The 26472-nt window shown below is 31.3% G+C and overlaps 1 protein-coding gene across 5 annotated transcripts in view; it reads left to right on the forward strand.

Annotated features, from left to right (window-relative positions):
- The first annotated feature begins 1731 nt into the window (after positions 1–1731).
- LOC113523092 (TLD domain-containing protein 2) overlaps positions 1732–26472 on the forward strand; it is a 161447-nt gene continuing 136706 nt past the window's right edge. For 2 of the 5 annotated variants that reach the window (XM_031914048.2, XM_031914053.2), the window contains exons 1-2: positions 1732–2181; positions 18867–19082. In XM_031914048.2, coding sequence (XP_031769908.2) covers positions 18946–19082 — 137 coding nt within the window. In that variant the 5' untranslated portion in view covers positions 1732–2181; positions 18867–18945. Of the gene's footprint in view, positions 2182–8503; positions 8586–18866; positions 19083–26472 lie in introns of those variants that run through there. The other 3 variants (XM_026908964.3, XM_031914049.2, XM_031914056.2) reach the window with 3 other exon arrangements.

A 26472-nucleotide genomic window follows, 5' to 3' on the forward strand; every position in this document is an offset into this window, starting at 1 on the left:
TAAGCAAATAACCTGCAAATACCATTAGACGGGCCACGTCTAATGGTAAGCAGGTTATTTTGTTTACATCACCAGAGGCATCACTCACTTGTTGCATCACTTTTTGGTATAAACATCAGAAGTTTTAGCAGGCACCCTACAGTAAATACGTTTTTTTGACCAGAAAAGTAACTACTTATGCTAAACATAATACAAAGGTACCCATGCAAATGTCTCTTTGTTTTCGTACCAATTTACGAGTCTTCCTTTGGTAAATTACTTTCACACATATTTACGCAAAAGAGAAAAAGTTTGTTCAGAAATTTCTAAAGCTTTATTTTTAAAATTAATATTAAAAAATCATTTTATTAAGCCCCTAAAAGCAGAAAAAAAGGTCTGGTGTGTTTTATTTTTTACTTGTATTGTAACTTTAAAAATTCCTCCATTTGTAAAATTTATCTCTATTTTTTGGACTAGGAAAGGACTTCATCCCAAATACTAGTGTACGTAGAAAATTAAGAGGTAAAAACAAACACTTTTTTACATTAACATCATAATAGATTATAATTAATTTTAGATTATAAATAGCACAGATAATGTAATACTTAATATTAGTGACAATTAATTTCTGTATATATATATACAATTAATAGATAATAACTGTATCCCCCCCCCCCCCCGCGAGAATCGGTATATATTCTTTGCTAAGTTAATAAATAGCACCTAAATACCAGCTTGAACCTTTCGACTCGTTGCAACGACGAGCTATGAGAATTGTCGATGATCCCAAGCTCATAGGCGGTATCGAACCCTTAAATCTTAGGAGAGATTTTGCCTCACTCTGCGTGTTCTACCGCTTGTACAATGGATTGTACTCATAGGAATTGTTCAATATGATGCCCACAGCCACTTTCTACCATCGTACGGCTCGCCATCGACAGGGAGTTCATCCTCATGTCCTACAGCCTCAATGGTCGCGTACTGCGCGGTTTCAAAGATATTTCCTCCCACGAACACTCAGGTTGTAGAATGAGCTCCCTGCCGAGGTTTTCCCAAGAGACTACAGCATGGGGTTCTTTCAAGAGGTTTCTTCAGGGTCGGCAACACACGCGTAATACCTCTGGTATTGCAGGTGTTCAAAGGCTACGGTAACCACTTACCATCAGGTGGGCCGTATGCTTGTTTGCCACCTCAGTGGTATAAAAAAAAATATAGCTTAACTGTAATTAAATTCTATTTAAATCCGTTCAGCAGTTTTTGCTTAAAAGTGTGACAAACATGCATCCATCTATCCTTACAAACTTTCGCATTTATTATAGGTATTAATAAAATTATTAAGATCAATTTCGACGGATCCCTTGCTTCAATCCAGATAATGTACCTATCTGTTCACTGTGAGCTACCGAAATAAGCTAAATTAGTTAGACATAATAAATGAAATACAATATTAAATATATACTCACCACTAATCTGTAGGGGTTGTTTCCTCCACACTATTAAAACATTTGTAATTATGTCAAGATGTATTCATTTATATACATTTTTCAAGAATAATATTCGCTGCGAGTAACAGATATTGAAGATGAGCTAAAAGGAAATATCCAAAGCCGTAAAGCTATTATAAAAAAGGGGGTTGTTTCTTGTTTCATACTTGTTTTGATAACTTATCGCTTTAAGAAACAGCAGTGTCTACTAGATGGCACTAGTAGTATGTTTGTAACCTAAAAATTGACAGATGCGATGCGCACCGCAGTGGGCCAGAATATTATTATTATCAGTAAAATGCGAATTGCGAACGCCTCTTCCCTTAAAACTGCATATTATTGAGTTTCAAAAACTGTGTAATTGTGAAGTGATCGGGATTTTAGTCTAAAGAGAATAAGTGTACTAACAATAAATTAATACAGTACTGATTTTTTCCATAACCAGAAAAAATCCGCTTTGAGATACCATTCTCAAGATAAAGCTTCTTACGTCGGTCGTGCTGTATCTTATAAAAAACTGTTGATGTTTATTGATTGTGTATTTCGTCTTCAGTTCATGAATTTATATATTCTCGGTTAATTTTCCAATAAACTAGTAAAAATCACGTCTTTACAGTTTAATCTGCCTATGACTACTTTTTTTCTAAGCGGCGTATTATTATATGTAAATAAAGAAATTGAGTGTATGACATCGGAGCACAACATCCTGGAGTAACATGTAAGTATTGTTCACTATATTTTTGATTTTATCTCTACACACTTCTGTCTAATATTTCTAGGTAAACAGGTAAGTACATTTATTATGATTTTTATTTAGTAAAGGAGTGAGTTGAATAATTGTAAATAATATTATAAATAATGTTGTTGTTTTCTAAAGCTACTTACTGCAGGTAAGTAATTCTGATATTTAAAAATTATGACTGCAGCTACATAATATGAACTGCCATGGCCTTTCATAAGAATAGATATGTACATACCTTGTACTATGTAGTGCTATTGTTATAGATTGTTTTTTTTTCGGAAATTTATATTTTTAGTTTCAGATAATATAAAATATATAAAAAAAAAAATGGTGAAGCTATTAATGAATACTAATACTAGTTTTAAGGAATGGGTTATTTTAATAAATATATTGTATAAGGTGTTGTATTATTAACAGGTTTTTAATGTCATTAAACGATCATCCAGCATCAAATAAAAAATATATTTTTTTATGAAGCATACAGCAATTACATAAATCCTGTGTTTGATTCAATTTTACATGATCATTTACAGATATTTTTATTCTATGTATTGGAATAAAAATATCTTCTTGAAGTATACAATCTGTCGGTGATTTTCATTAAAATTTATTGTGCAATTAAGGGATGCTTGTCTAATAAACATTTAAGCATATATATTCATTTTTATATCCTATTAGTACTATCATAAATGTAAAAGATTATAAACATTTTCTGGTTATGCATAAACAACTAAATAGATTTAAGAAATTTTGGTATACCAGGGTTAATATGAGGGATTTTTTATATCTAGGATTAAAATTGCACAGTTAATTTATAATATTACTTAGTACATTTTTTCTATGAAATTTGAAATGGCATATAAAGCTGGCCTCTCACATGGTGGAAAGTACTAACAATTATCTATAGACATGAACAGCACCTCATACATCACAGAATAAACTGTATCACTAAGTGGTATCAGTCATGCATTGCTATTCCTGTGGATTAAGATGTTATCTCTGTATCTTGTAATTTCAATATCATATTTTTCCCTTTAAACTAGTACAACTATGCCAGTATAGCTATTTAACAGCAGAAAAATGAGTGGAGTAGAGGTATTCAAGCAAAGGACTTGAACAAATTCTTCTTCTGGCAGACAGATATAAATTAGATTATTAATGAGAAAGATATAAAATTGTATTCCATGTTATGCTGTATGTTATATCCATGCTTATTAGTAAACTGATGCAGCACAAATGATAAGATCTATAATATTAGCAAATAAAATCAAATAAATTACTATGATATGGTATTATTTTTTATTCTAAATGATTTTGATCATGAGTAATAAATATTGGTCATCATAACAAATTTATGAAGAATTAACCAATGTGGTTTTAAGAGAGGACAGTGTGAAGGTCATCTTGTTATTGCTAACAATGAGGCTTCTAGTCCCCATTAGCAACAATAAATAAATATTTTAGTAATTGTCAATAAATAATTTTATTAGGTTAAAAAAATATATAAATAATGACAACAACATTAAAAATAAATATGTTTATTACTTTCAGATTTGAATGTTATCTAAAGAGAAAGGTTATCTTGTCACAGAAGTTATCAACCCAATGTTTTCACTCTGTTTACTGTTTTATGAACATAATTATTCTATGTGATATTAATTTCTGATGTGCAACATTTGTGCAATGAGTGATAAATAAGGTGGTTACAGATACAAGTAAATAACAAATAAATAGAAATAAATAATATGGACTTGAAATTACCTGCAATCATTGCAAAAGTTTAACTACCTTCAGCTAAACTATAATTTTGCTTAAGTTATTTATTTGTTATTATTTATTGTTTTTTTTTTATTATATTAATATAATTATTTTTTACATGAGTGTTATATTGTTAAAGTCATAGTCATTTATATATAACACACCAACAAAAAGCAAAATGGAATTTTAAAATAGTATTTAAAAAAATGTCATGCTGATATTTTTATTTATTTTGGAAAAAATTAGATTAACAGATAGATAAGCGGATGAAAATCTTTACCGGATTAGTAATTCATGGGTTTTGACTTTTTTGGAAGAAGTTTATTACTATTTTTTACTAAAAAAATATATTATTAGAATAATATTATAAATTTAAAAAATGCAAAGTTCTTTGTAAATGTATTAAAATGTTTGTTACTGTAGCACTATTAACATCATAACTGATTTATGTGAAGTAAATAAAGAGTATATTTTTTTACCAAAATAATTACTTACAAAATAATTCAAAACTTCCACAAAAAAAACACCTATTTCAATCGTGACAAAATTTGTAAGGTTATCGATAATTATTAGGGCTTAAACCCTATTTATTGTAAAATGAATTATGGAAATCTGTTCAGAAGTAACAGATATTAAGTAAGAGAACATGAAGTCGTTTAAAAAGGTTTCTATCTATAATCGTTTTGTACTACTTATTATATTTACACTGGATGACCCCATGAACTTCGTATCATCTAAAACGCCATCTATTAAAAGTAATCTGAAGTAGCGATTTCCGTATAAAATTATCTATTTTTAATGTTTCTATTTAGCTCAACTGTACTTTGATTTTTTTTCTTTTAAATAAAAACTAAAGAAAAATTCAAATCGGTCGTCATTTAAGAGTTTAAGCAAGACTAACGAACATCAATTGATTTTTATATATATATATTTATAATGTAGTTTAAGATGTGCATACCTACACCTTTTGCACGTTTGCATAATTTTAAATATTGTTTTTCCTACAAGCTGTTCATATTATGTACGATAACAATATCAAGTAATATGTATGAACACCGGCTCTTGTATACCGGTTTTATAAAGAAAACACAACGTTGAAATGACTCATGTCTGTTGCTAAATTTAATAGGTATTATTAACAATTATTTCACAAATAATATGTTTATAATTTTTATATTCGTATCCGGCAGATAAATGCGTATATAATTCTAATTAAATTAAAAAGGAACGTTCTGAATTCTACTTTATTTATTGTTGTGCCACTGACGCGATGTTTTCGGCATTTTAATGATTTTTTTTTTATCAAAAGAGTCTAATCTCCTGTTGATCCTATACAAATTTTGTCAGTACTAAAGTCGGTTTTTTGTGGAGTAAATTCTTAAGTTATCAGCTTCATTCAAGTGGTATAGCAATTTTTCTATTAGACTTCCCGTTTATTGCGTCTTTGTGTAGCTTCACTTCACAATAAAGGGGTACTGCGTAGTCGCCATAGCGTCGCTTTATTGTCTAGTAGGGGCCCACTGCTTTTATTTAAACTGTATTTGATAGAATAATAAAATTTTCAATACTACATATGCAGTATGCATAGACTGATAATGGGGCAGACGATTGTTAATGATCACTTTCAATATTTTTGTAAGGTTAATGTTTACATAATGTATCTACCGGGTACATTACGAATCACGATATAAAAGGCGAATAAAATGCATATATAAAAGTGTTTTTTTTTTTGTGTATTATTATAGAGATATATAATTCAAGAATATAGTTCACCTATTACTAAGCGACCGCAGCTCATGAACATCTGTAATAATGAATAACGAGATGTTTTTTAGATATGAATACATTAGATTAAAAATATTTTAATTAAAGTCAGAGCTTCTTTACAAGTAGTAAAGTCTTCTTTTCTTTGCGGTTATAGATTTTTGATCAGCAACAAAAAATGGCACATATAATTGTCCCTAAATCAAAATCCCTATGGAATCAAAATGAGATAAATCCTATCCATAGCAAAATAATTATCAAAATCAGTTTAGAATTGATGACGTAATTACGCATAAAAAAAAATATAAAAAAATTATGGCTTAAAAACGGTTTATGTGATAAATAACTCAAACTTAGACAAATGCCGTTATTTGAAATTATATCATAGATAATTTATAGGTATAGAATGAAAGGTACAGGTAAGGAACATAACACGAGAACTAAGGGTCGGTTGATGAAGACATGGGTCAAGGCCTCCCGGTAATCGATGTTCAACTTTACAAAATAACACACTAGCTTTGCGATTAATGTTTTCCCAAATATGAAATGTCGTGTTATACCTACCTACGACTTGCTTCGATTTCGCAGTTTTAGTTTTTATAAAATTAGTTTTTTTTTATAAATGAAAGAACTTTTAAAAATTGTTCAAATCTTTTTTAGTTTATCCAATACAAACAAAATTATATATTTTTTTTATTTCCTTAATAATATTCGTTTTGTTATATTCTATATATATATATATATATATATATATATATATATATATATATATATATATATATATATATTTTATATATATATTTTAATGTGTGATAATGAAATAGTATACCCCACCCGCGCTATCGGTATACACCGGCGGGGCACCAGTGAAAGATGATAGATGAGGATGAAGCAGGTCAGTTAGCCCATCGTGACGAATTCAAAAAGAATTGTTCACGATAGTTTCCAGGGGGAACCACGTGGAGGTCGACCTGATAGGGTATATTGCTAGCAATGGGGTTGTCAGACTCTATTGCTAACAATCCCTTTCCCACCTATATTCTATATTAAACTTTATTATGCAGTGCCTTATGTGAATGTGAACCATATGTTGTTCTTAACTATCAACAACTGTTTTACTTCTCACAGTAATAGGCAGTTTCTATATGACCTAGATTTATGAAATTCCCGGAAGGTGGGTTTTTTTAATGAAAATGGAAAGATAACCCATCCTGCGTTGTTAGTTTATGCCGGCTGCGTATCAGTAACAGATGATAGGTGAGGTCAGGTAAGTTGACCCATGGTAAGGAATTTATCAGAAATTGACCATGATAGTTTCCAGGAGGGATCGTGTCGAGGTCACAGGGTACTTATATTGTAACAATAAAGCTAGCCTCTTCTATTAATAGCCCTCTCTTCCATCCCGGAAGGTGAATAGGGTGTATAACTATACTTAGAAAATCTTGTTTAACATTTTGTTCCAAAAAATCGGACTTCAATCGAGATAAAATCAGTATAGAAGTAGTATCAAAATGAGAGTAAACACAGTTGATTGTATAATTAGCAAAAATATCGTAGCTTGCATAAAAAAATATATTCTAATCGAAGACCTCCTTTTTTGAAGTCGGTTGATAAATCATTTGGATAGACAAATCACCACTCGTCTTAGCTTTATTTTTTTTTAATGAATGTAAATTGACTTTTTCAGTTAAAATTGTTTTGCGGTTTGTATAAGGATGTGTTCTCTCTGAGTACTCTCTGAGTATACACATAGACACATTATAATATACGTATATCATAGGAATTTGTATTGCATGAGCGAAAACTAGAAACTATAGCCGCCGCAACTCGGAAAATGGACTGTTCTGATTATTTGAATATCTAAAAAATGACAAATTGTTGAATACAACAATTTGTCATTTTCTATTTCTCCAAAATATTGGAGAAGTCTTTGTTAACTTTAAAGTAAATATCCACTAGATTCTTAAGTCTTACTTGTAAAATATGATAATATAATGTTAAATCTGAACCAGTTGTGGAACACGCAACAAGTATAGTTAATCATGCCCTATAGGAATATTGGAAAAACAAAACAGAACCAAAAATTAGAACTAAAAATTTTTAAGCGTTCAGAGAGATTCACGGATCTTAAGACTGAAGAATTGGATAATCTAATCTACAGACAGTTATTGTACCTCACCAGATTTCCTTTTTGTGACGTATCTTTTATATGAGTCAAGTGTGCTTGAAGCACAATCAGGAATGTGCCAATGGGTCGATGTGATACTTTGCCTCGCAAGTTTGCATTTGATTTTCCTGAGAACAGTTTCGCTAGCAGAGATTGGTTAATTTAGTAATAGGGAGTCACTAAAACCCTACCATCTTTGCGATAAACTCAGATCGGAAAATTGGCGAGCATTTGGAAGCAGATTTTCAATCCCCTTTAGATAAAGGAGATTGGTTATAATTCTGAAATTACAACTTTCAGGAAAATTCCTGAAAGCAGTAATTTCGGACACTTCGGATATTGATATATTTACAATTGGTATACATGTACAAGTTATCGTATCTGTAAGAGTACAGTGATTACTACTGAATTCGATTAATTTGTGTTATACGGTTTTCCGATACATCGCAATAGAATAGGTGACAGAGGAATTGTGTGATTATGTAGAGGAGGCGTAGGAGGGTGTCGGCCCCATGTTGGGCGGCAGTTCGCGGCAGTGTCGTGCTCCGCCCGTTGCCTTTCCCTCCTCCGCTCCCGCTACCCTCTCCGAATTCAGTAGCACGCTTCCAGTCTTCGGAGCAGATCGTGTGCGCGTTATGCCGTATTTCCTCCCGTCTGCGCTTCATCATACGAATTTCGTACGACCCCTTCGGTTCGTTGCATCGATGCATGAACCACATCACATAGATGCTTATCTGCACTTCATCATTCATTATTCATGATAAGAAATTACGACACGATACCATTTATTGTTTAATTACCTAGGGTTAGTAGATTTTGTGGTAGTTTCATCGTTTATATGTAAACATAGAGTTCATTGACGTTATATGTTCGAGAAAGTTAAATGCTACTCATCATTGCGTAGTTTTTGTTTTTATGTTTAGAGATCATTAGAATGATTAATGTTTTAGTGTTTAGGATAATGATAGGTGTATTCAGATAAATTCTAACACATTTAGATATTATCGTGTTTAAAAGAGTTAATGATGTGTCAGTGACTGTGATAATACAGTTTTAATCACCACTGTAGTATCGACTATTGTACCGAAATGTTGCTTTCAATCAATAGTAATCAGGCAAGCCAATACCTAGTCGCAATTTTTCTGCGAATGACTTTCACCAGAGGAGTAACTGTCCTACAGCGTCTTACACGATACCGAAATGTACATTTATATGGGAAATGTCTTCACTGAATGATTTATATTGTATTCTTAAATAAGTACCAAAACCATTAGATAAATAAAATATTTGTATTAGGGAAGTAATGAACTGCGAGTACTTATTTTGTGTTTTGAGACTTTCTAGTTTAACATGAATTTAGGAGCAGTTCCCTCGAACTTGATAACTAAGTAGGTACGAACTATTTGTTGACATCAGTGGCTTGCGGTCGCGGCGCACTCGCGGGACAGTAACAGCTGATCGCGAGCCTCGCTGAGGCGCCATTAACCAGCGAGCAGGCGCGCTGCGGTCGCAAGGTCGTTCCGTTCGTATCGAGCGGCACCGGTCAAATATTTAACGAGCCATACCCATCCGGGCATTTGCCATTAACAAAACATTTTAATCAGTCGAACTTGTCACATATTTGATCTTTTTTCTATCTATCTATATTATCAATAATTGCTAAGTAATTTAATTTTAGCAGCTAAATATGTCTGAACTCGAAATAACTTCTTTTTGCAATCGATACTCGATTGGATTTACTCCCACGTTGGTACCATATTATTTTAGTTGTTTTTTTTTTTATATAGTGCAAATATTTCTTCTTGATATATTCACACTTCGGCATTTGACTCATGATTACGAGTTTTAATTCTTGTACTTATTTTTAATCATATCATCGTCCATCGATTCGACTATTTATTTTAAAATAAGCATAATGAGATTGCATATTAATTTGGTCATATTTGAAGATACTGTTTTTTTTTCGCAAAGAAAAATCAACTTGTCACTCGCCAATCGATTATTACTATAGCAATCTAAACAAGCTAAAGTTGTGTTGCTCTCCTTGTTGACAATCGCAATGTAGCGTTCTCCTGTCAAATTGTTGTTTTCCTTATTATTATTTTACATAAAAAATATCAACAAATGTACTCTATACATAGCCTCTGAAAACGTTTTCTTATTTACAGTACCTCTGCGTCCTATTTAAATACAAAGTTAAGTAGATTGCAGTTTCTGGTACCTACTTGTAGCATATTGTAAATATATGTTACTCATGGGAACAGTTCAGTATTTATTCAATAAAATTCATAGTTTGGTTGTTCTAAAATATTTTTTAAACATTTAGGAGTTTTTGCTGTTTTCTATTAATTTATCGATCAGTTGCAGAATTTCATCGAAACTTATAAAATCGATAGTTCTAGCGCCTATGAAAAATAATAATTATCAAGAACTAAAAGCTTAATGCGACATTACAGCATTACGACCTAATCTGTTTCTGGATTTTTACATTATTGAAATTATTGTATATGCAATTAATTACAATGATTCCTCTTAGCAGAATTTGTCATTTCAACAGCGTTATGACCTCGCCAGAACAGCATCAGAGCGTAGCTTTTTCTTTTGTTCATTTTCCCGAGTTCCCGGCCGCATCCGTTTCGCTCGTTGCGTATCTCTCTTGCTCTATGGTTAGCTGAACAAGACCTACCGGATATAACTGCGCAAAGGAAACTTTGGGAAAAGCTTTTTATTTAGAGAACGAGATGAACAGCGACTTTTTATTTAAATTTCTAACTTTATAATCGTCCGAGTAATGTAACACCGACGACACGGAGATGTCGATGTGAAACTAGATCATGTACGACAGAGGTGGCCGACTTGACTAGACCCATGATCTACTGTTTACTGATGAAACCCTATGCGATCTGCCAATTACATACTTCTTGAAATCTCAAATGAAACAACATAGTTCAGTACGCAATTATGTTGTATTATAGTATTTTTCTATTTTATTAATAGGGAAAACATAAAACTGAAAAATATTCTTAGCAACTACTTATTTATAATAGTTTGAGTATGGCGTCTGAGCATCTTTCGCTAGATCGACTGGTTGCCCACCCCTGATGTATAGTATCTAGCTAAGCAGATGTAATATTTATTTTTATTTTGATCAAGATCCTGTAATTTTCTGTATAATATATCTGTATTTTTTTAAACTGTAAACCGTTGTCATTTTGTAATCAAATGTTTAATGCAAACAATTACAAATTTTGTTTTGCAAAAGAAAAAAGCAAAAATTGTTACAAAATTTATACAGGACCTGTTGGTCTTGGTTGGTGTCGCATAAAGGTTTTTTATTGAAGACAGAATTATCAAAATTAGTAGCTCATTTTGGAAATCTCTTGATTATTAAAACCATCTCAAACCTACTTCTAAAATACTAGGATGAATATAGATAATTATACGATTTCGTTAAACCATGTTTTTTTTCTATTGTGAACTGTTCGTTGTTAGGTTTACACATATTGATCGGCACTAATAGATGGAAAAAGTTATTATTCTTTATTACTTAACTGTTGGTAAGATTAGAGTCAGTTTCAGGAATTTCTAGTGTATTACTAGAAAGAGATTGGACTAAGAATGAACCGTGATCGAAATTATAGCATAAATTTAGCATAAGTAATTATTTTTATTGTTTGTTACTCACTCAAATATATATATATATATATATATATATATATATATATATATATATATATATATATATATATATATATATATATATATATATATATATATATATATATATATTGATATGATATTTTATGATATAATATGTTATTTTGAATAGTTGTAATGTAAATTCATTCCTTTTTAAATGAACTTTTTTCAAATTAACTCACAGTGGTTTTTCGCTTTTCGGTAGCTGCCAAAAAATGAACATATTTCAAAAGGAACTACTTGTTGCTAAGTGTCATTAAGTTTTATAATTATAATGAAAAGAAAATAAATTCAGTTTAAACTATTAAGAAGGAAGTTAAATATTTAAAAAAGCCATTGTTCTTTTTGGCTTTTTTCTCATTGTTTGGGTTCTGGCTAGTATGTTTTTGGCTTTTATTCTGGTCTGCAAAAACTCCTCATACTATCATAAATATATTGGGCTTTCTCCTTCATTTTATTTTTCTTTTTATTTTCTATCTTCTTTCTTTCACGTGTGATGAACTACTTTACATTATACTTGTCTCTTATTATTATTATTGTGTCCATACCAGGTCAACCTTCCTTTGTTAAACTTTCTTCTAAATTCCTGGTTTTAATTTAATACTTTCTTTTTCAATTTGTACTTTAGTTTCGATACTTTATATTCCTGCTTTTAAAAAACTTTTGTAGGGACTGGAATTAAAATATCAACTGAGTGTATATCTTTTACATCCATAACTTTTCTGTCTTAGAAAAAATGCGAAATTTAAGTAAATAATATTTAACTGATATACCTAAATGAAGATATCATTTTAATATCATAGAATATAAGGTAGGTAGGTATATATCATTTAAAAATGTTAAAAGACGCAAAGAATTTGTTTTACATTTACGGGGCCAACATTAAATATTTACCCTAGAATTTGCAGATCGTAAAATATCTTATATGTTTACAAAGAGACTATACATAACAAACACTAAACTAGGATTTTTTTCTATTTTCTAATATTATAGTAGTACTTCTGTTCGATTTTTCTGTGAATGATCTCACATATGGTATTAGGAGCCAACTCGCCTGTTCTCAAATTATATAGGATTCTAAACACCCACAGCAATCTGATTGACATCAAATTCAGATCCATCAACAAAAGATATAGCTTATTAAGTAAAATTTTAGACATAAGCTCTTAAATCGTTTATTGATGGGATATTTGCTATTGACAATAATAGTGCATGTGGTGTTCGCCTGTAAAAACCTTTTACATTAAGCAGAGTTATTTTTGTGTTATTGATTAAGTTGCATGTAACATGTAAAAACTTTTAGGTGAACTTTATTAAATAAATAAAAAATAAATAAATATCTTGTCTTCAGTAAAATTAACATTTTTCTGTATTGTGCGTATCTTTGTGTGTTTCTTTTTATTAGGCATATACCGGTATATTTTGAATTTAGTTCGTAATTTCATAATTAGTTCATGGTGAGTTTTCAGTCGTAACACTAATGTATTTATGAGTATTAGTTTTGTTTACATGGCCATAATAACAAATAATTTTGAAGTGTACCATAAATATGTCGTTATGAATGTTAGAAAAAGTATTTATTTCTCTGAAAATAATATAGTGTAGCTTGAATTGAATCACGTTTGCTGATATTGGCACATAATAGGACAGCTATTTAAGTGTAGGAAATCAAAGTGTCAGTATGGAAGAGTATTCGAGAACATGCAGTAAAGCGGATATTGTCCTGCTCGAAAGTAGGCCGCCACCAATCTATTTATGATTTTTACTCTTGTTTAAAAGTTAAAGTCAATATTTAATATCATTTTATATTGTACTGTAAATGTAAACTTGTCTCGACAGTACTCAGTTATTATCATTATTTTAAAACAATTCATTACGAAACTGATAAACATTACAATGTATGTAAAAGAATTATTTTTATTGTTATAGGTGAAAAAAAAAATATGTTGATAATAATTTTTACTCGTGACTTCGTCCGCGTCTGTCTCTCTACATTAAATACGTGAATACCTCATTTTATTACGATTACATTAATTCGTCTAGAGGTAACAAACAAACTCATCAAGGATTACAAGTCTAAACGTGAGAATGAGTGTACCTGTTTGTTATGTTTACACAATCGACTGATTTTGATGAAATTAAGCAAAGGGATAGCGTATTTACATGCATTTGAAAAAAAAAACTAAATGTGAATTAGTATAGAGTCATTGTCATATTTAAGATTATTATCCAGGGGAGCCAGGTACTTTAAAAAAGGTGGATATGTACTTTCAGACATGTCTTTGCGAAGCTACGTTCGCGCGGGCACGGCTCATCTAGTCTTTCTTTAAATATGACTATGGATAGAGTATCGTCAGTTAAAAGCTTTTTCAAAAAACAATTGCTTAATAACAAATGCTGTTAAAATTGAAGTTTTTCTGCGATAGGGGAACGTTTCATCCAGGAGTGTAGGTGCGCGTGCATAGGGCTCGTCGCCAAGGTTACAGGGTGGGTGCGATCAGCTGGACTTACGTAAGGTGCTTGGGGTTGGCGGTGGGAGCGCGGGGGAGCCGCGGCGGGGAGGGTGGAAGTTAGGGCCGATCGATAGCTGCTTTCGTCTCTCGCTATCGTCCTGCCGCTTGTGTATTCACACCGAATCTGTTGTCAGCCTCAGTTTACAAAATTCAAATTTACAACGAAAATACTCTAGATGTGAGACGAGCCTAATGACTATTAAACTGTCTTCATATCGATGAACCAAATTAATTAGAATGAAGTTTTCTACTGAGCCTATAGATAAAATAACATTCTATAAAAGAAAGTTATCCATGGAAAGAGCAAAATGTTTATTGATCTTGGATCTTAGTCATTTTTAAGTCATAGAATAATTACATGATTATTGTACCAATTTGAGCCGCTTGAAATTTTATTTCGAGGTTTTTCTGCTTGTTTCTTTTAACATCTGTATATATTAAAAGCTCATCTCTATGATTATAATTTAGTTCTTTTTTGATAAAAATTAGCCAAAATAATTGGACTTAGTGGAACTCTTTTGGTAGTTATGATATACCTGACCTGATGCCTTATAAAACAATATTTCCCCTGACTCCAATCGATTATCCTTGAATTTTATTATTTAGACATAAATTAGGTCAAGGTGCGATTTGATATGAACGAGGGGTATGGCAAGGGGATCGCGAATATTCAAAGTTGATGAAGTTATCTTGATTTATTGCTTGAAATTTAAACCAAAATCACGAAATACCTCTATAGAAAGTTATTGCTGCGGGCAAAATGGAGAGACTAAAGTTTACATCTTTTTTTATATACTGCAGTTCGAAATGACAATTTTTTTTTATACCACTGAGGTGGCAAACAAGCATACGGCCCACCTGATGGTAAGCGGTTACCGTAGCCTATGAACGCCTGCAATACCAGAGGTATTACGCGCGCGTTGCCGACCCTGAAAAAACCTCTTTACCCCCCTTTAAAGAACCCCATGCTGTAGTCTCTTGGGAAAACCTCGGCAGAAAACAATTGATGTTCACCTGATAGATAGTAATAATCGTTGCCTGTATTCGTAGATATGAACATTACTTTGCATGGACGTCATAGCCTACGCTGTGACATCTATGGTACCACTTATGCGTTGTCCATTCTAACAGTTTCTAAGGACCAATGTACTACGATATTTCTATACCTCTATAATTTCATTGCTATATCCCAACCTTTATATCTAGCATTATAAACACAAATGCTTGGCAGCAGAAACATTAATGGCGCAGAGGTAGCTATTTTTGCAGACGAATTTTGTACAAAGACTTCCTCTGGCATTAGTTTAAGTCACCTTGTTAATCAATTTTGTTTTAAGTAAATACACATTACTTTGACTAGAGACTAGTTATGAGATTAAAACAATGATGTAGTTTATTAGTGTAAACCTTATTATTTATAAATTTGGGTTAATATTTATTTATTTGGGTTCAATCAAGTAAAAAGTACTACCTATATTTATTGAAGGAAGTAAATTATAGATTAGATTACCAACTCCTATTCCTAACCCTCCCCTGCAGCTCAGGATCTGCAGGATATATATTTTCCATACTTACTTGTTAATATATTAACAATACAAATGTATTCAGGATATTATATTAAATATATATATATATATATATATATATATATATATATATATTGCGTACTGTTAAGAATTGCTAAGTTAGGTATGGACTCCAAAATATTTACACACAAACCCTGTTCTACGCAATCAGATTTGTTACGAAAAGTATAACAAAATTGCGCAGTCGGAAATCGTATGTCTTATAGGTCGTTTGATTGCAGATAATGCTGTCAAGTGAACGATATATTTACGAAGTGTCATTTGGATATATGGATAAATCTCTTGATATGTAAATTATGTTTATTTTATTACGAAAATATACCTACGTGACTTATCGATAAGTACCTATATATTTCAGATTAACTGTTTAGGCCAGTATGCTATGAACACGGTGTATCGGTTACATTAGTGTGTAACACGTGACTTTAAAATGTATGAAGTTTGTATTATGAAAGTATTTCTATATAATGACTGTAATGTATGTCGGAACTGGTGATAGTACTGGGTATATATTGTCAGCGGAAGGTTTAATGCACGCGATTCTGGGAAGCGGAGACAGATAAGAGCCCTCGGCGGACATTACGACTCAACTTTTACATACTCATGCTGTTCTGGTATTCGCAGCGCAGCATGAGTGTGTATTTAGAAAATAATAATTAAATATACTACTGGGACCAAGCGCGATGAAAATTTTTTTGCAAGTAAATATGCACCTGCTTCTTTATTGCCGAAATTTCTACATTTTTTCGACCACAAAGAAGCAGATATGAAAGTACTATTTATCTGCAAAAATTTTTTTCATCGCGCTAAATCTCGATAGTGTATTTAAATATCTATAAACAACGCGAAAGTTTAAAATTAACTAAAAAAAAATTCATCAATAATTGTAATTACAATATACATGAATACTTAGTAACTATTAGACATAGAGCTGTTATGTCAACTCTGCTGGGTTTACTTGAAATCTAAATATTTGAAATGAAAGAGAGATTTGCTATTAGTTTTTCCCACACATTTAATCCAATTATTGCATATTTATTAAATGTGTATATATATACAAAAGATTAAATTTACAGTTAATAAATGTGCAACTAATGATTATTGATTCATTAAAATTTTATGGCATTGACCAATTTTGCAATTGTGTTATCATACATTTGATATCTAAGATATTAAGTCTATTACTACTACTAATCTGTTACTAATATAACTGACTACAGTTAGGTCATATTTTTTTTTACTTATTATCATACGAGTATATGACATATCTTCATATTGTTTTCTTATTGAATAAAGTTCGCGTGCTTCAAAAATAAGTTTAATGATTCAACAGAAATAAAATTTCGCATAAAAATATCTGGCGTTGGATGCACAAGTATATTTTTCTTTGCATAAACGCGATTTAAAATATAAAAAAAATATGGGTCTATTACGAGGGTAAACCTAACCTAAATCTACTCGTATAGTAAACAGAATTATCAAAATTATTTCAGAAATAATTAGTGAACTGTTTTGATTTTAAAAACAGTACTGAAAAAGTTTATAAATGTAAATATATTCATATTTATATTTATAAACCTTTTCAAGAGTATTGCGAGATTGTTTGATGTAGTTTTCAAGAAATATATATTTTCAAGAATACCTTTGATTTGGCTAATAATTTGTTTTTCTTATATTTCTCAGCATTAATATCCTGTTTGGCTAAAGTAAGAACAATGGATCCACCTTCTATTTTATTTGAATTCCATACTTTCTGTCTAAAATGTAATTCATATCCAAAATGTTTTAAATCAAATACGATTTTATTGTGTAATGGCATGTTTGTGATGTATGTTAATGTTCTTTTGTAGATAAATTGTCAAGTTATCGGATAGCGCGCGTATATAGTGTGTCGCATTACGTATTCCTGTATGATATTAGAACGCGGCTGATGAGACAGGTGCATAATTTATATTTCACACGTACTATAATGTATTCCAAACCACGTTCCGTTTTAGGTAGGATATAATTAGCTATTCTGTATGCGCTTTTTTAACATATCTCATTAAGGAAAATAACAATATTTCCTGGGATATTAAATGTGTATTTTACATGTTAATTAGTTATTTGATATTGTGGATTTAGAATTAGCATAATTATATTGAATCATTATTAGATTTTTTTTATGTTCCGATGATGTAAGACATGAATGGTTTTCACCATTTTCATTTAGATATTCGTACTTAACTATTTTGGCTCTTGCAGAAAAGTAGAATTTATAAATAGCATTTAGTACAGTTCCTTCTGAATGCTGTTATAAATAATGTCCTAAAAATATGCAATTAAAATCTACGGTAATTTCTTTGAACCTGCTACCGTTATTTCAACATATATCCATACACTTTCAATTTTAATCTTTTCTTTGTTATTGCTTGAGGAACTCAATGCTACAAGTAAGTAAGCGATATTGAATAATGTGAATGACTAAATGCTTGGATAAAGGTAATGGAAGATAAATATCGTAAGCTAGCAATCGATAATAAGTGAATAAACTGTGAAAATGTTTCAGCAATAAGACTACTAACATGATTTTCCTTTGACTGGCAAACGCCTGATGAAATTACGTTCGTCACATCGTCGTTGCCGATTCGTACGTGTAGGCGCTGTGGGCAAATGTTGGCGAAATTTGATTTTTTATTCGTAGCATGAGTAGATTTACGCGACATTATAATCTAGCACTTGCTTGTATTTTATATATACGCAGTTCAGTCCCATACAAATATTCCTAACGACGCTTAACGTTTGCATTATTATAAAAGAAATAAATTATTGGCTTGACTGTACTTGTTGATTTGTTGCCATTTTTTCAAGTTCTCGGTATTTGAACGTTCGTACTATGATCATGATAGGTGTCACGAACATCGCAAATATGATATTATTCGAAAAGAATATATATTTTTTTCAACATGATGATTTTTATTAGGAAATTTTATTGGAATTTATCAATATTAGGAAAAAATAGATGTTAGCTGTATTCCTTATATATGTCAACCTACCACTGCAATTCCAGAGCGATCAATTTATAAGCAAACCACCTTTCTTATGATTTAATTTGCCATGTTTTATTTTGCGTTATTACCATGCTTCGCTTTATGTTTTATTTATGTGGCTTTGGTTGTTTTTGTTGTGTTGCAGCCCGCGTGTGTAGTGGTGTGTGGCGGTGCAGTGGTGATGTTGTGCGCGCGACGCTGGTAGTGCTCCCACTGTTGCTGTAATGTCTTCTCCGGCGCGCGTGCCGCCGCCCAGCTTGCCGGCTGGCGCGGGCATGCTGCCGCCAGGGCCGGGACCTTCGCGCCAACGGTCGCTCAAGGACAGACTTAGAGAAGGCATCGCCGGACCTTTCTCTTGGCAGTGAGTGTTCATATAATAATCACCTATTATTATATTATTGCAATAATATATATATATATATATATTACAACATCCGAATTGTAACTAAAAGTGCTTAGATAATTCGCTTAAGATTACCGCGCTTAATGGCATGGCTTAAATTAACCTAAGGAGTTTAACATCCTTGTTTTTGCAAGGTTCATTGATAATGTTATATTACAATCCCGCATCTTTACTTGATGATGATTTCGCGTGTGTCCGTACTTCTGACGTCAACACAAGCACCTCATCATTTTTATGAGTTTCGTAAATCCAAACAAACACACATTTTACCGGTAAAGAATGATAGCCGAGTAAAATCTGCAAAGTTTGGTGTAGTAATTTGTTATATGTGAAAACTTCACGCGATAAAGCTTTCAGTTAAGTAACACAAAACGTTGAAAATATTATTTTATTTTATTTTTTTTTAACATTAGATATGTTTGACGAATTAACTATTTGGCTAATAACGTAGTATTACTTGTAGTTATTCTAAAGTATTTTTTACTAGAGACTAAAAAAACGTGTAATTACTCAAGAAATTTTCGAGTGTAAACAAGATAATGCTATTTTTATTATTTACAATGTATATTGATTTCTAAATTAACAATAATAATGTTCGCGTAATATTATTGGAACTTTGTTCCGTTCTCTTTATTTATTTTCATATTTTTATTATGGAAGGTTAAACTAATATGTTAAATATGATTTTGCTAAAAAAACTGATAGGAACAACTGTTTTTACAAATAGATATGTTTGTACGTTATTTTTGTAGATTTTTAAAGTCACTGATATATCATGTAAATTGGAGCATGATCATCAGACGTGACAGATATTAACGTATGTATTGGATCATTTTTTATTATTATTTTTAATATCGAAAATTTATAATATTGAATATCATTTTAGCGCGTTGAATTAAAAGTACAAATTCCTTCCATATCTTTGTTTGTAGTCATGTATATTTGTAATAAAGGTACTTAATTTTGCCTGCGCTGTAAATAATGCTGTAACTATCGTCCTACACTACGTTTGCCTGTACGGGGTCGCAACTCAAGAACCCTTCTTTTCCATCGGTTGTCGGTTCTTCGAGCAATGTGATCGGGCTGGTCACTTCTGCTTGCTTATCCTTCGAGACATGTCGGTTACTTTGGATCTTCTGCAGATATCCCCATTTTAGATTCTATCACGCAAAGAAATTCCGAGCCCTCTCCATAGCTTACTGAGTAACCAGAAGCCTTTGCATACGGGCTAATAGTAATAGAATTATTTTCAAATAAGCAAAAAATACACATTTTTTGGATTAGATAAGTAAGAAGTGCCCTGCTATGGTAAAATGTAGTACTCACAAGTAGCTTTAAGTTACGAAATAAAAACGACGAGCGTTTTCAGGCAGAAAATCCTATAATACGAGTACTGCGGCCTCTGTGATCTTTTGTGCTCGCCCTTTTTTAAAGTTCGCTGCTAATTCCTGTCAATGATAGGAATTTTAAAATGTTCTTAGCAGCGACATTTTTTATCTCCCCAGGATATATAGCGTATTTTCCAAAGGAGATGTGTCGTTAATGCCACTACAGCCACAAATTATGCGATAAGGTATTTCTTCCTTATCGTGGTAAAATCTGCAAATACTGTTTGGGCATAAGCTTAACCGAGCCATGTGGTTATTTAGTTTGCAGTGTCCTTTCAGAGCTCTTGCTTAATAATACACACATGTTAACATATGAGTATCAATTATTATATATGCATTCATTTGATTAAATTATTTATACTCACAATTTTGGGTTTGTAGGAAGAATGTTTTCTTTTTCTAAAAGTTAAGCTCGTCTATTGTATATTTGTTTTCTACCACTACGTACCTGTACGTATATTAGCGTGGGCAGTAAAGTATATAAATAAAAACTGGAATCTTTGGTATTGACGACGCTTGAATTTATCTGTCGAAGATTTGTGATTCTGTGACGCAGATTCCGCGCGGCACTAAACATAAACCCTGAGGTCCGGATATCCGGTACATGCCCAATATATTTCCCGTTCGTTTGAAGCGTACACGTCATTGAGGGCTGGTGGTTACGATTGCCAGTAAAGTTTTATTGCTCTTTGAAAGATCTACACATATTGGGTGTGACGCGCCACGCCTTCGTGCCTGGAAACTTTTCTACTTAAACAATGTATTTTTATTCATTGCATATTTGCATGAAGATTTGGTGTGTTTACAGCATTATTTGTTTATTTTATCCATTTCACCAAGTGAAATTTACTCAATCCATGTTCTTCACCAAACTATAAATAGAGATTGTTGACGAATGAGACATTTAAATTACTATAAATACAGTCTAGTTTCTACTAATTATTTTTAAAGTTGGAAAAGATTTTGAAGTCGGTTGAAAATAGACTATGTGTTCTGTTGTTGTATGTTCTGACAGGTTGTCAATTCGGTTGTATTTTTTTTTACTGTTTGGAACTTCATAACTTCGTTACTTATATAATGATTTGGGAAATTTTTCTTTTATTTGAAAAGATAAATCTATAGTTTGATTCCATAGAATTTTTATTAAAATCGGTTCAGTAGTTTTTAAATCAAAATGACTGGTTTTGCCACAATTGAAGTCGATTTTATTTTTGTAGAACACAATATTAAATTATTATATTATTGAATATTAAGTTATTGCCAAATAATCCGTAAAATTACGAAACTATTATAATAACATAAATGTGTATGTTATAATGAAATAGTAAGTAAACCATGTCTGTATATAAATATAAAAAATAGTAAGAGGGATTTTCAATAAATACCAATAGATGTATAGTTTTTTAGAAATTTTAAGAAATATCTCTTTTTCTGTATATTAATTCTGGTATCACGTAAAAACTACTTAACATAATTGGATGTGGTTTTCACATTTGTACTCCTGAAGGTGTAACTTAAAAATCAGTGTATGTTTTATTTAGATACGCCAACTAGTAGTGGTGTATTTTATTGGTTTTTCAACTACAGAAATCCACGCGTACAAAGTAGTGGGCAAAAAGCTAGTATTACATACAGCTACTACGTCTTTTTCGAAATTATGCAATTTTTACATAGTGGGTTAACGGTGGAGGGAGTATGTTTTTCCAGCTATTGGTGTTCGAGTTTCCAGTCACGTAGGCTTTTGTGAATAATGTACCAACTCGCACAACCATTTGTAATATAGTTATATTATAAACTTGCATTAGCATGAGGCGATGTTTATTTATCGCTGTAAATTTTTATTTAATATCTTTATTTTTTTATTTTTTTTATGCAACTTAGAATGGCAAACAAGCTGACGGCCCACCTGATGGAAAGTGGTAACCGTCGCTTATATTATACCTTTAATTGTAGTTGAGAACTTGTTAACTTATACAGTAAGGACCAAATAATACTTTGGCCACAACAAAATATCAGTATTTTGTTCTTTTGAGGGCAAAGCAATAAACTGAGTTGTGACCATCTTGTGTTACTATGCTTTATTTGTATATGTATTTTTTTTTATCTCTTTTTATTGTATATGTCTGTCTATGTCTATTGTTATTTGTGTGCTGCCAGTAATGTAAATAAATTATATATCTATCTATATAGTTCCGGAAGGTCGACTGATAAATGATGGTGTTTATTTTTTTTTTTGGAAAATTTAAGTTTTTTTTTATAATAAATTAAGAAATATTTGTAAAAATATAATGCAATTGCCAAATTTCTTGAGGGCTACCCTTTTGTTCTAAGAGCAGAAGCTAGAAGTATGAGGATATCGTCAAATGGTTATCATTTAAAATCGAAGTCAATCTTGGTAGTAAATAATTTCAAACATATAATTGACATTGAATATTCAGGATGACCCGACATCACAGCCCCCGACTCATCCACTTCCACTTGTAGACTCCGCCATTTCAAATGTCAAATTAGTATACATTGGTGTAATCCTATTGGGACTACATATAGGTCAGTCGGTCGCGCATCTCATCGGCCGGAATCGAATTTGTCTTCAGCTGCAACTTGCGATTTCTTCGACGGTACAGCAATTCCTATTGGATATATTAATTATTGTTGAATACTACCTGATTGCTTGTGACTTTATCTACATAAATTTGAGTTTAAAATCCCTTACTTGAGAAACGGTCGATTCTTATACAAACTTTCATTTCTTGTTTAAAAATAAATTAAATTTGATTTAATGTATTAAGATAAATAATTCATAAAAGTAACAGACAGACAGAGTTACTTTCGCATTTATAATATTAGTATGAATTTTTAAAACGTTGTTGTTTGTTTTTCTTAGTTACATTACAACAATTTAAGTTTACATTTATCAACCGATTTGCAAAAAAAGAAGTAAGTTCGGTTGTATTTTTTAAATGTAAAGAAAATATTTTTTATCTAAAAGGATTATATATATATATATATATATGTGTGTGTAGTTTAGTTTTTAAATCAAAATAAACTATGTTATTTTGATTTAAAAACTATAACTATGTATAAGTTATGCCGAAATCGAAGACGATTTTTGTGGAATACAATCTTGTTCCATTGTATCTCTTATTTGGACTTAACAAATATTTGATGATTTCAGTCCATATTCGGGCTTGGTTTATCTTATTAATATTGTAAATATAAATAGAATCATGTTTAGACGGTTGAACGCATTTGAATGACATTGATGCAGAGATAGACCGTATCGTAAATTAACATATATGTAGGATTCTACTTTAATGGACGTGGACAATTCCTCAGGATTTAGTAGAATATGTTTGTCTTGATTTACAGTACAAATAGAGTCGGTATTGTTGTTTAGTCGTAGATTACAATAATGCAAGAATTAAAGACAATAAAACTTCTAAACAAAATAATTTGGCCACACCTATAATATCAAATAAGATATCCTTCCCTTATGTTTCTAACATATGCCCAGCAGTGGGATATTAATGAGTGCATATCATCATTACTGTCAATACCACTATTTTAATATAAATTTAATAAATAACTACATAATTAAAAAGAACCAGCATATTTATAAACATAATTGGCCCAAAATCGTTTCGTGACCGAAATCCATAGGTTGCTGGTTCAAATCCGGCTTGAAGGACCACTTATTATGTTTATAAATATGCTGATACTTTTTAATTATGTAGTTATTAGATAATTTTATTAAATTTAAATGAAAATACCATCTCTTGACGTGATATATTTATTTATTATTATTATTTTTTTTCCCTTTTTATTGTCAACTTATATAAAAAGGTTTATACGTAGCGCCAGTATGTGTTTCAGTCATAAGATTAGTATCCTTTTTATTTTATGATTTAATATGCTCCTCTTTAGACGGTAGATGGTAGAAGTGACGTTAACAATTCCGAAAATATATATGTCGACAATATGTAAATTATCAATAGATATTATCATATTCAAAATCAAATGATAACTGAATTGATATCTTATTTGTACTTATTTTCCTTTTTCAATACCGACTGTCACTGTAATCTTGTTACGAATATCATCAATAGGGTGATTTCACTCATACATAACTAGTTGTATTCCGCGACTTCATCCAGTTATATCAATAGTTGTGTTGTGATCTTGAATAGATCATATATATATAGAAAATTTCCGCAAGACATTAGTAGTCAAATGCAAAAATATTTTTTCAAACTGGTATATTTAAAGATTAGTGCGTTTAAACATACAAACTCTTCCGCTCGATTATGTTATAGTTAGAGATTAGAAAATAGTATACAAAAGTAATAAAGCGAAATAGAAAATATAAAATGATTGAAACATATTTATAAACAAGTTTAAGAGACCATTCAGTTCAGTTTTAAATCTTTTCCAAGAATTGCTATTCGAAAACGCAAACTGAATATTTTTATTATTACTTACATTGCTTCTGTATTGCTTGTGCAGACAGTCTACTTATCTAATGGAAAGTGGTAATCTTCGCTTATGAACAAGCAGCATGAACATCATAAAAGAGATCAGTTTTACGCCCACGGTAAACCAACCATCATACGTTGTTACTCCTGAGAACTAAGGTGTTATATCTTCGCAGCAAGTAATTTCATTACCATATCATCCTTCAAACCGTAACTGTTACGATTACCGAAACTATTCATTCAATTTGTTCAACTTTATTATATAAATAACACGAGTACACTAAAGAGGTTGTTTGAAGAAAATTTTCCACGATTTGTGTGGCATTGTGTTGACTATACATAGATGTCGTAGAGCGCAGATCGTCTATCTACAATATCCATAGGCATAGCATAGGTACAAATATTTGCATTGCGCAACATTCTGTATCTGGGCTATGTACATTACCTCCATCTAGTTGCCCCTTATCATCACTCGAGCAGCCTCAGCTGGCGCGGTGGAGTTGTGGAGGTAACCTTTCATACTAAATCTCGCTTGTTTGCCGCGCCCCTTTATAACGTAATTTAATTAAAAAGCTGCCCCCATTTCGGTCGAAATTATTAACCAAGACGACAAAGTAGCACTTTCGTTATACTTACTCGAAACTTATTTACTGTTGTTTGTGCCTTAATAACAAGTGTTAGGAGTGTAAATAATGTTAAATTTTGTTTCACAATGAAAACCAAATCTCAAATACTGATAAAATTAATATAGGACTAACAGGGGAGTAAATTGTATTGATTGGAAAAATAAATATGTAACCAATTAGATATTTTGTATTATAAAAATAGATCGTTGATAAAAAGTAAGACGGAATTTAATTTCAACAAATTTGTATTCCTACTACATTATAAGTGAGAATGTGACTTTATTTAGTTCTTATATTTTATCGTCTTAATAGCTAAACAGTAGTTTGTTGCGTGCACAAAAGTTGCAAACATACTTTAAAAAAGATAACAGTGTTTATTAAGGAGAAAGGTCGCACAAAAAGTACTTCGACATAGATTGGTATTGTAAAACAAAAACTGTTATTATATGGCAGTTAAAATACATAATAATATACTGATAGAATACAGAGATTAGACATACAAATTTTTTTATCAGAAACCTTACGATTGACTCTCTAAGAAATGTTTTTACTCACTTGAAGATTATTTTTATATAAAATTTTAAGGACAATTAAATATTTGCACGTCACATGGTTGAATACAGTGTATACTAATGGAATACTGTTTTAAATATAAAATACTTCTAATGTTATAACCTGCATTCAAGCAAATAAAGTTATTCACTTAAAAGAATTCATCGATGGAGTCGTTGTCGCAAGCGAGTCTATAAGTTGGAATGAGGCGTCGGATGTTGCCATCTCATTCTGTCTCACGGTCTCGCTAGCGATAACGATTCCATCGACGGATTCGCTTGCCACTTATCTAGAGGCCGATAGTTACTTT

This window comes from Galleria mellonella, unplaced genomic scaffold (genome assembly GCF_026898425.1).
Source record: "Galleria mellonella isolate WM207_F2 unplaced genomic scaffold, CSIRO_AGI_GalMel_v1 utg38, whole genome shotgun sequence".
NCBI lineage: Eukaryota > Metazoa > Arthropoda > Insecta > Lepidoptera > Pyralidae > Galleria > Galleria mellonella.